This window comes from Sebastes fasciatus, chromosome 14, assembly GCF_043250625.1.
Source record: "Sebastes fasciatus isolate fSebFas1 chromosome 14, fSebFas1.pri, whole genome shotgun sequence".
In the NCBI taxonomy this organism is placed as follows: domain Eukaryota; kingdom Metazoa; phylum Chordata; class Actinopteri; order Perciformes; family Sebastidae; genus Sebastes; species Sebastes fasciatus.
In genome coordinates, this window is record NC_133808.1 from 29,143,281 (window position 1) to 29,155,748 (window position 12,468).

The following is a 12,468-nucleotide window of genomic DNA, read 5'->3' on the forward strand; positions in this document are numbered from 1 at the left end:
AAACATTTGAACACATCATAACGTTTTATTTTTTATTTAATTTTGACTGAATAGAGCCTGACAGTATCATAATGTAAATAAATGGCACCTCTTGTGTTGAAATCAGCAGGACGAGAGATAATTAAAGTTAGCAGCTGTTAAGCAGCACAGTCCTGAACGGAGCTAAAAGCGAACGTTAACTCGCTCATCCTGACAATTTTCACACAGATTTGTTGTTCACAATGTAGCATAAATCTTAGCGAGGAAAAATTGGCATGGCCATTTTCAAAGGGGTCCCTTGACCTCTGACCTCAAGATATGTGGACGAAAATGGGTTCTATCGGTACCCACAGACATGCCCACTTTATGATAACCACATGCAGTTTTATGCATGCAGTATAATGTTATTTTTGCCTATTATAGAATGATGTATTTGAATATTTCTGCAGACTGGGGTCCCTAAACAGTCCTGAATTACATAATTTAGGTATCACGGTAAAGCTGAGACTCTTGTGGATCCAATGAGTCCAACTGTATTCATGTGTGATGATGTTAGTCCCCATAGGAGACATTTCATTGTAGTAAAGACCATATTTTGTAATTTGACCTCACTGTTTAAAATTACCTGTGGTGACCTCTAGGATAATCACAGTCTCATGAAACTTTACAGCCACAAACTACAGACATAGAGCATTCAGAGGATGGATGGATGGATCAAACTACAGACATAGAGCATTCAGAGGATGGATGGATGGATCAAACTACAGACATAGAGCATTCAGAGGATGGATGGATCAGACTAGAGACCTAGAGCATTCAGAGGATGGATGGATCAGACTAGAGACCTAGAGCATTCAGAGGATGGATGGATCAGACTAGAGACCTAGAGCATTCAGAGGATGGATGGCTTTTCTAGCTAGATTGACGATAAGGGGGTTTCTGAGCAGTTTACACAACAGAAGTGTTCATTTTTTATCAATTCTCGATAGATAAAAAATTGTTAAATTTAGCACAAAGCCTGTGTAACAAATAGTATCAATGCAAAAATTGCTGCAACAACTTATGAGACATAATATGGCATGGGGATGGACATCATATACTTCTATCATAATGTTCTAAACCCTGATACACTTTATCTTAAATAATTCATTCATTCATGTTTAATTCTGATTTATGACTAGATTAACTTGACACAGTGCTGCGCTGCATCTCAAATTAATCTTCAGGTTCCCAGCTTTGAGATGATGTACACCACTTCTATGTGACATCTACTGCTGAGCTGCTATCCCCCCCTAAAGACCCCCTGTACCCCCCCTAAAAAAGACAAAAACAGCTCTATTGTGGGTCTCAGAGGGTTAACGGCCCACTACACATTCCTCTATATCTTTCATCATCAGTTGTCATCAAGCAAACTAGACGATCAGGAAAGGACATTCCACACAGGTTCACTCATGATCTCATATAAGAAGGAGAACAGCGCCAGGAAGGAGGGAGTTTATTTAACACTAGTGGAACAAAGTATGTGACAGGAAGTTTCGAGGTGTTGTGGATGCCACATGAGTATCATTCCACACAAGATAAAATACCAGACTGACATCCAGGTTTGCATTTCTTCTTCTATCTGTTCCTGGCAGCAGCACGCCCACAACCAATGCAACAATTCTTCTCACATAGTGCTACAGTCATCCTGGCAGAACCTCTCACACGAAACATTTGAATCTTTCAAAGCTACACTCTTTCTGTTGATCGGTACTCGACAGGAGAAGGATGTTTGATACACCGTAACGAGGCTGTGGTCATCATTAACTTGAGGTTCCTAAGCCAGACTTAATGCGATGTTCATTTAAGAAGTGATAGTTAGGGAGCGAGTATTGCAGTGTTAGTAGTACTCAGGGAAACACTGAATAGTGTGTGTGTACTACAGAGTACAGCACTGTCACACTGACGGCCAAAAGTCAGGTGAGACCAAACAAGGAAGCTTTTGTTTAGTAGCCGATAGAAAGACAGACTGTCTACTGTTAAAATCCCCATCACTCACTATCTTTAATCACACACACACACACACACACAGATCTGACCTCCAGTCTGCAGATACTAAACCAGCAGTCTGAATGCAACAGAACAGGGGTTTTGTCTTGCTCTCGCTGTCTCACACACACTCGGTTTCATTCTGTAATTACACTACACACACACATTTTGTCTATGAATGGCTCTATTGACAAGAGAGTATTGAAACTCACAAAGTTCGACACACACAAACAGGAACAAGATTCCAGGTAATTTACCACAATAGTCCAGGTAAGTTACCACTAACCATCCCGTTCACTAGATGGGCTGGACAACACATTCTCACTCCCAACTCGTCAAATAGCGAAGCTTGGCGAGTGGCCGGACGCTTTGAAATCTGACGCTCTAGGTACCCCTCTGGAGTCAGGGACGGCGTGTCAAATACACTCGCTGCATGCATAGTGTCTTTTCAAAATAAACTTCCGTTGTCACAGGTTTAGGCAACATAAACGCTTAGGAAACGATCACGGTTGACGTTAACTTGACTGACTAACAACTCACGTGAATACCGAGTGCCAAACGACTCACATGACAAAATAAGTAAACATCTATTTTTAGTTTCACACGGGCCACAAACAGCGGTCTGCTGGTTGAACGTCCTGTGTTTGTTTGACCCATCCACCGCCCCTTCTACGCACCCTGCACCGACTTTCTTGCTATTTAACCTACAGATGCTACAGATACAAATCAAAACTTTTTATAAATGTAGAAAGTAGCGGATGCTAACACACTCAACTAACGGACGTGCTGCTCAAAGACAGGAGTACATTCAATGCAGACTCATTCCACCGAGATGCACTATAGCGCTCCACAGGAAGTCATCCCTGCCTGTGGCCATCAAACTTTACAACCCCTCCCCTCTGTTTCAGACACTCTGAGTCAATAGACTGGGGATGGACTTATTTCACCCATCAGCAGCTACTAATGCATCATTTCTTATTATTCTGTGAAATACGGATTAAACTGTAAATATAAATTAATACAATAAATTGTACAATAATTTAAATGTGCAATATTGTGCATTTATTCTGTACATTTCAAGACATATTCTTATTTAATTATTTAATTTTGCATTTATATTTAATACACTTAATAGATCACACTTCTCAGCATTTTGTATTTACTTATTTACACTGTGGTTATATATTGTATGTGTTTGATGCACATATATGTGCATATTTCTAATCTCCTATTTTTATTATTTATATTTCTCTACAATTTACATGTTACATACTCCATTATTTCTATTTTCGTACATTTCTGTGCTTTTATGTAAAAGCAACCGTGGGGTCCCAATTTCCCCCCGGAGATCATTAAAGTATTTCTGATTCTGATCAACACTACTAACTCATTTCTGGAGGGAAACAGAAATGAAGATGAGTAAATAAGAAAAGGCAGAAAAGCTACTAAACTTACTTCCATATCACTTACACTCATTTCTGCTTTTTAAGTTGAATACAACCAACAGGGAGAAAGAGGAAACCGTCCAATTTTACAGTGTATTCACAGGAATTAAAACTCAAATTACATTTATTTGTTTGGACGATCTAAACAGTCTTCTTACTCCACTGCTGTTAATACCGTTAAAACTGTTAAAACTGAGCTGCAGGTCAGATGAACACACTGAATCACAGCTGATGAAGCAGTGGAGCGGAGACTCCGCTAATGCTGTCTCTGTCCATTATCTCTGCCGGGAGACTGTGTGTGTGTGTGTGTGTGTGTGTGTGTGTGTGTGTGTGTGTGTGTGTCTTTGCCTCAGGGTCAGAGTAGTTTCCTGCACATCTTCAGGTTTAATGGGTAATGGACGGGACGCAGGATCACTTTACACCCCAGTTAATCACTCAGCCACTGTGTGAGTGAATGAGTGAGGAAGTGCCTCTGTGTGTGTGTGTGTGTGTGTGTGTGTGTGTGTGTGTGTGTGTGTGTGTGTGTGTGTGTCTTCAGGAAAAAAGATGCAATATCAACAACAACAAATGTCTCCCCCTCAAATAGATTGAGATCTGGAGAATTTGGAGGCCGAGTCAACACCTCCAACTCGTTGCCATCCACATGATGTAAACGAGAATGTGATTCATCAGACCGGGCCACCTTCTTCCATTGCTCCGTGGTCCAGTTCTGACGCTCACGTGCCCATTGTAGGCGCTTTTGGCGGTGGACACGGGTCAGCACGGGGCACCCTGACCGGTCTGCGGCTACGCAGCCCCATACGCAACAAACTGCTCCTCACTGTGTGTTCTGACACCTTTCTATCGGAACCAGCATGAAACTTTTTGAGCTCCAGCAGCTCTTCTATTGGATCGGACAACACGGGCCAGCCTTCGCTCCACACGTGCATCAATGAGCCTCGGGTCTGACCCCTGTTTTCCTTCCTTGGACCACTTTTGGTAGGTCCTGACCACTGCAGACCGGGAACATCCCACAAGAGCTGCAGGTCTGGAGATGCTCTGACCCAGTCGTCTAGCCAGCACTATTTGGCCCTTGTCAAAGTCACTCACATCCTTACGCTGGCCCATTTTTTCTGCTTCCAACACAAATTTCGAAATGTTCACTTGCTGTCTAATATATCCCCCCCCCCACTGCCAGGTGCTATCGTAACGAGAATCAATGGTATTCACTTCACCTGTCAGTGGTCATAATGTTATGGCTGATCGGTGTATATATATAGATTCATGCTGTAATAGACACATAACAGAAACCAGTCTAACCAGCTGAGCTTTGATGCTAAAACAATGATGTGACAATTGAAAATCTGAGATTGATCAAATCTCAGGTGTGTCCTTTGGATGTTTCTTCACCTAGAATCAGTGTAACCAGTTCAACCACATGCCGCTCCAGTCATTCAGCAGCATGAAGCTCAGAGGCTCTGGGGCCAAAGTCCACTGTCTGTCCACACACACACACAGCTAGGTTAACCTTTAGCTAACCATTAGCTGCATGCTAACACACACACACATCCACCATACATATGCCATTAAAGGTGCAGTGCATATAGAACTATAGACCTCAACCTTAAGGTGGTTTACAGCTCATGGCTAAAACAAAATACCACATCTGTCAGTGATGCGTAAACTGGAACCACGTGCTGCTCAACACAATAAAACCACTTCAAAATGCAGCCTACCTCAGAGTACTGACTGGTTGACAGTTAATGGGGTTGCCTGAACTGAGAGAGGACTAATGGTATAGGTATTTAGTGCTAACTTTTAAAGGAATTCACTCCCAAAATGATAATTTACATATCAATTACTCACCCCATGTTACCTTGAATTTGTGAAGAAAACTTTGTAATCCAAGTGTCCAGTTACATGTTAATTACTTCCCACACAGATCACATGCATCTTTAAACACCTTACTATTTACCACAGCGGTCCGGGTTTCAAATCCGACCCGTGGCCCTTTGCTGCATGTCATCCCCTCTCTCTCCCGCTTTCATAACTATCACTGTCACTATCAAATAAATGCAAAAAGCCACAAAAATTATCCCCTTACTATTTAAAACACTTCCGCATAAACAGTACTTGTGTGGATGTTTATGTGGAGGTGTTTTAAATAGTAAAGTTTTAGTGAAGATGCATCATGTGTTTGGGATGTAGTGAGTATACGGCTGGATGAATGAGTCTTTGATTATACTGCTTGAGATGTGTGAGAGTTTGTTAAACGGATGTTTTGATACAGAGTTGCTGAGTTTTCTTTTTTGGATTCTTTGTTCACCGTGGAGGTATGCAAGAATCACACAAGTTTTCTTCAAGAAGTCAAGGTACCACAGGGTGAGGAATTGATATACACATGATCCTTTTGGGGGTTGAAGTATTCCTTTAAAACTGTATGGATTCAGAGCTGCACCAGAATCACAATTTTGTTTTTTTTACTGTCCACCAAAGTCTTCTTTTAGTTTTTCCTAAAATTCAGGCCAACTAATAAATGAATCCCTTCATTTTAAATTTCTGGCAGGTGACCCCAGTAAAAGCAGAATAATGCATTCTAAGAGTGTTTGGGTACTAAAACCCAATGCACACCTGGTACATTACCTAAATAGCAATCCCCTCCGTTGCTCCATGATGGGGACAAATGATAAATCTGCAAAGTATGTGCTACATTTATATATTAATAGTTAAACATTCAATGGATTGTATTAGCATTATTAGCAGTGGCAATAGCTATATTTCGTGGCAAACAAATATCCAGGTTACTTATTGAACCGATTTAAGCCTCCAGCACATAATGACTTTCATATCTACTCAGGTACGTACCAGTTTTCTAAACCATAAACGACCAGGTAAGTTATTTGTCAGTGTCTTTTGAAATGACCCAAACGACTGTTTTATGAATGTTTTGCGATCGTTCTTCGGTAATGAAGTCAGACTCCTTACAACAAAAAAAATTATCAATTCTATTGCCTATCTGGAGGAGGAAGTCATTCACTTTCCTCTGAGAGGTTGCTCATTAGAAAAGCATCATTTCTCCTGGAGAGAATAGTCTCCCTGAAAAGCACCGGTTACTCATTTGCCTTTAAACTACTTTGGACCTCTCCACCAAAACAAACAAACCACAGACCTGTACTCAAATGAACCTTACAGAGTTGACTGGTATCCATAACAATACACCTCATTAATACTGATCCATTATGCTTGATCTGCAACTAAAGCAGGATGTATACTGTAGGCTAGACCTTGCTCTGTATACTTGATAGTATGGTGTTTCCTCACTCTTACAGTCTATTAGTCATGCCATCAGATGTCTGAATGTAACCTGTTCAGACAGAGGATCTCAGCTCTGAATGAAACACACAGACCGTCTGTTTGTAGGGACAGACAGTGGTTGGGAAATTCAGAAAAATTATTACTATGACGACGCCAGCACAGTCAGGGTAAATCCTTTTTAAATGCTGCCCAAAGGCTCGGTCATAACCTGCAACACACCCAAACACACAGAAAAACACAACACACACCCTGTGCAGCAGCTGACTGAACTGCAGGATTGCACAATCCAACATCTGATTCACCAAAGACAGAGAGAAGACAGAGAGAAACTGTCCTCTTCTCTCTCTCTCACTCTCCGTCTACCTCTCTCTCTCTTTCTTTCTATCTCTGTCCGTCTGTGTGTGTGACACATAACTTCCTGTTTCACGATTCATTTTCAATTCAAATTAGTTTCCAGTGGCGCCATAACACATAATAACAATAACAGGAATTTATCCATGTCAGTCTGACTCTTGGTTTGTCTACCCCTTCCTTCATTCAGTCACTGTCTCTCACACACACACACACCCCTCTCACAGCTGAGATGTGTGCTGCTAGCCAGAAACCTGTTCTCAGCTTCATTCCTCAACGCGCGCGCACACACACACACACACACACACACACACAATACAAACTTCCTAACTTGTAAAGCATGCACAGAAACACACACTACTTTCTCAATTGAGCGTCACTCATAAACACACTCATCTCGTCCCACCTGAGCCGTGGTCGTAGCAGCAGCAGCAGCAGCGGGCGAGGATCCATCCACAGCAACGCCGGCCTCGCTTCATCCTCCCTCACACACACATCCTACACTCACTCGCACACTCCTCAACCACTAACCGGCTGACCAACTTGTTAACCAGACTGACTGGGAGGATGTGTGTTCACCAAGAGCTGCAAGTCCACACTGCTGACATTCACCACAGGGAGGGAGATAGAAAGAGAGAGAGAGAAGGAGATAGAGAGAGAGAGAGAGAGGGGGAGGAAGAGGAGGAGGAGGAGGAGCCTACACACACACACACACACACACACACACATACATACTTGTCTTTCTTTCTCAGACCTAGTTGGTGAGTTCCCCTCTCTCTCTCTCTCTCTCTCCCTCCCGTACACACTCCAGTTGTCTGGAACAGTAGTCAGTGTTAATTATTGTGGAGGGCTACTTTCCCCATTGTGGAGAGCAGGGACTCAGGTTCCAACGCTGTGTGTGGTATTGTGTGTGTGGATGTGTCTAACAGAGAGAAAAGTGACAGAAGGAATGTGTGTCTTAAGCCCTTTCAGATATCCGACTTTGAAACATTGTCGGCTTCACGTATCTGTTGAAGTAATGGCTTTTTCGTATTTTGGCGAATCTGTTAAAACAAGAGTATATGTCTGGACCGTGTACGGTCAGTCTGGGAACTTGTGGCTGAATTGTTACACAAATAGTCGGTGGTCATGTCTATAATGTTAAATCCAACGCTACATCCACCAGGTCCGACGAGGACACTAGGGGGACGCGTTGCTCCGCTCAACTGGCCGTTCAAGCGGTGACGTAACCTATTGTTGAATGCACCTGTTTTCTGCTCGACGTTTCAAACAGGAAACAACATGGCGGCCTGGTCGTTAGCTTTCCGTTATTCCATCTAAACAATCCAACAAAATCTACTTCTGAAAACATTTTAAGTGAGAAATAGGCGATGCCACTTCTGAATCTGGTTTCATTTTAGAACTAGATCGCCTAGTTTGACAGCTTGGTCTAAGTTTCGTGAGCTGGACGTGTCACGTTGGACGGGCTCATTTGCATAACTGTTCCCGTTTTTTCATTTTGAAAGAGCAACGACCAAGGAGGAAACTCAAATACTCGACCGACCAATCGTGTAACTTTGTCACTCAGTGATAGACTTTAGCGTTTGTACCGCTTGCCCTCTGCGGACCGGCCAAAAATGTGCTGCAATGGCTCTATTAAATATGGCGGATGTAGATAGAGCTGAAATGCTCACACAATATATCTACAAAAAAGTAGTTGGTCAATACATAAATGGATTTGGAACTTATTTTGCGATTAAATTGATATTTTAAGAACGGAGATGAGTTTCTTTAGTGTATAATCACCTGAAAATAAGAATTGTTGCGTTTTCGTTACCTTCGTATGAGCCTTTTATATCTATATACGGAGCGGATCCTCTTCACGGAGCTGGCCGCCATGTCTCTACAGTAACTCAAAACGGACAAACCAAACACAGAATGTCTAGATAGGGACAGTCACGTTTTTGCGTCAGCCACCGTTGTTCTCCAACACGCTTGGCACACGGGAGAAGTTTCAGTTGTTTGCAATCTGCAACCTCGCTGCTAGATGCTGCCAGATCCTCCACATTTCACCTTAAACATCTATAATCAATATTTTTATATTAACAATGATTGCTTGAATGTGAAAGGGACAAGGTCACAGATAATTATCACCTGACTGCAGACTTTATAGTGACTTAGCTGATTGTTTTGGCCCAAAACTTTACAGTTTTTATTCACTCTCTCTGCTCTAAATGTTGTCTTTTTTGGTCGCAGCAGGCAGCAGTTTTCAGGGGAAAAGCTCCCTGCCCAGCGCCACACAGCAGATAGACAAAGTTAGCTACTAGCTGGTGAAAACAGAGGAGAATTTAGTAGCTAAAAGAGACAGATATTTCCCTCAGGAGTTGGTGGAGACAAAAAATAGAGCTAAAAGTGAGTAAACAATTTCTCTACTCGGATTATTCCTGCTGACCTGAAGGTCAAAGCGGTGATCTTCTGGTCACAAACTTCCTTCTCTAACCTCTAAGCCACCGCTCCATGCATTAATAGATCAGAACCACTGATTGTGGTTGACACTCCCCCTTGCTTCTCATTAGTCTAACGAACCCAGATCCCCTAATACATTTTCATGAGGCATTAGGTCGTGAGTCGTGACTCATTAAGTGCCTATTTGCTCTCATGCGGTATATAAAGCTTTTTGCTGGAATCATATTGTAAAACCTTGGCATGAAAGATTTACGATGATGGTTGATTATTATGGAGTTTTTTTTTTATTGCTCTTCTGCTCTGCACCATGAGGGGAAGAAATGACAGAAAACATTTACTGTAAACGGACCAACATGAAATGAATCTCCTCTACAGCTTTAATCTGGTTCACTATTAGCATACTGTGTTGTAATGAACATTTAACGTCCCTCTCTCTCTGTATTTAACCTTGTAGTGTTGTTGTGCCCTTTACTGTATGTCATTAATTTGTCACAGCATTGTGATGATCTCTGCAGCAGCAGGTAAGACAACACACATGCACTTTAGCCTAGATAACGTGCTTCCAGCAGCTCTGTTTCCCTGCAGTGTCCCATTTTATACACACTGTACTTCAGCAAGAAATAATACAAAGCTACTGCAGCTATGAGTTTGACGTAGAATAGAAAGTGAGAAAGACTGCTTATGGCGGGCACACAACACATGACTTTCAACAAGGAGACCGATGTTTGTGTTGCAAATTGTAGTTAAGTTATTTTGCAGTTACGTTAGTGACATGTTTTCTGTACTTCTTTCCTTAACCTAACTAAGTGGTTTTGTTGCCTAAATTTAACTGCAGCCTTTACCGTAGTTTTAATGCGTGGCGTGCAAATGACACGTGAAAAGAGGCGCAAAAATGACACGTGAAAAGGCTAAAAATGCGTCCTCATGACACGCGGAACGTCCTTGTAATGTGGCGTGCTATTTATACGCCTTCCCGTGAGATCGTGATGGATTACAATGATGATTTACAGCTCTTAGTTCCATCTGTTTGAGTGACTTCAAAACTCCACCGTGACTGATTTTCAGTTCAGTTAACTTCAGAGCTTCAGTGTCTTCACAGTCTTTCAGGGAGGACAAGGAGACCTACTTTACAGAGCAGTCACAAGACCCAACACACACACGCACACACACGCACACACACACACACACACACACACACACACACACACACACACACACACACACACACACACGAGCCTGGGCGGGCGGAGGGAGGAGGCTGAAGCTCGAAAGAACTGCTGCAGAAGTTTATATCCAGTCCATTTAATTAGCTCTTTAGGGTTAATTAACAGTTTGAGTCATTCATTAACAAATAGAGGACAGTTGATTAAATACCCATCAGCCTCCAGTCACACCACTGTTGAGTAAGCAGACGGAGGTTCTGCCTAATTCTGCATTCACGCCATCAAACAATCATGCGAGGCATTCACGTGTTATTGGAGGAAGCCTGCACTGGAATCAAGTAAAACTCAGGCTGACAATGATGTATGCTCAATGTGATACAGCTCCGCATGTCTTGTTACTGACGAGCAGCTGAATGTACAGCAAAATATTGTAAAATAGGGACTGATTGCAACTGCCTGCTGGAGCCGTAAGTAAAACAACTGGAGATGGAAGTACAGCACAGCGTTCATGATGTGTATCTGCACCGTTTGTTTTCTCTGATATCCCCTGAAACTTTTAGGGATCCTATTCTGTATTTCTGCATCTGAAACCTTTCGATTGTCTCTGCTGCTGCTTTGACACCCGCATCTCTGCAGCTCCTCCACCACCACGCTCAAAACAGAAAGAACAGAACATCTATTTTTGACCTATTCTCTCAGCTGTTTCACATGATGTGTGTTTTACTACTCATTTGTAACAGAACCGATCAGATCAGTTTAGGTTCGGGTAAGTTGTTGTAGTTAAAGGGTAACTTTTTTCAACCCCTATTTTCCCATATTTGTGTGTCTAACTGACTAATAGTGACAACAATTTCTGAAATTGGTCCAGTATTGAGGGAGAACGCTGTGGATGGCAGCTGCTCACTGGCTGCAATGTATCCTATTGGGGCAAGTTGGCACCGTCATTTACGTCCACTAAAAGTGTTTGTTTTTGCCATGACAGACTGATTGTTATTATAAGTGTCCTATATTATGAAAAGAGTCTCGCTCAAGGAGAAATCTTGTTGTGAAAGCTGGCGAGGTGACGTGTTGACAACGGTGGAATAGTGGAATACATCCATGTTGGAAACACGAGTGCCAGCTGGGCAGAGTTTGTTGTGTTGGAGTACAGAAAGCGTAGGAAAATGTGTTTTAGTGTTATCTAAAAGATTTTTAATGTCGTGGCTGAATATTTAGATGATTTCCACAACGTGGATGAGTTCTTTGAATTCGATGGCCGCCCATATTTATTAGAGCCAGAGTATACAGATGTTCAAATTTCACAACGAGACTTCTCCTTGAGCTGGACTTGGACACAATAACAAACAGACCGGATCAAGCTCTCTGTGTTTTCTTTTTTTTCTTTATAGTAAAGTGCTTTTGGCTGGGAGACGATTGTTTATCATGTCATTTTGGATGATGATGTTTGAACGGACGGTGGCTCTGAGTGGTCAAACAACCGTCTTTTGTCTTTTGACGGAAGTGAAAAGAATACAGAAAATCGAACTTGTTCCGAAAACCTTAATGACGGACGAAAGATTCGGAGTTGGTGACAAAACGTGAGTGACAAACGTGAGGTTGTATTTATTTTTAAATGTGAGACAATTTTGGACGAAAAATACAGACTTGATGTGCAAAGCCCTTAAGTCTCTTAGACACAAAAACAAGGGCAAATAGGGACCAGGTTGAAAAATACCGAAGTTACCCTTTAAGGTTACCTAAAGTTAAGTTAAAGGTCAAAATAA

The 12,468-nt window shown here is 42.1% G+C and overlaps 1 protein-coding gene across 6 annotated transcripts in view; it reads right to left on the reverse strand.

Annotated features, from left to right (window-relative positions):
* kalrna (kalirin RhoGEF kinase a) overlaps window positions 1–12,468 on the reverse strand; it is a 160,026-nt gene that overhangs the window by 34,251 nt on the left and 113,307 nt on the right. Inside the window, exon 1 of one of the 6 annotated variants that reach the window (XM_074657766.1) lies at window positions 7,504–7,714. The exons of the other annotated variants lie outside the window; for them this stretch is intronic. Within the exon in view, the coding sequence (XP_074513867.1) occupies window positions 7,504–7,576 (73 nt within the window). The 5' untranslated portion in view covers window positions 7,577–7,714. Of the gene's footprint in view, window positions 1–7,503; window positions 7,715–12,468 lie in introns of those variants that run through there. 6 annotated transcript variants of the gene reach the window in all.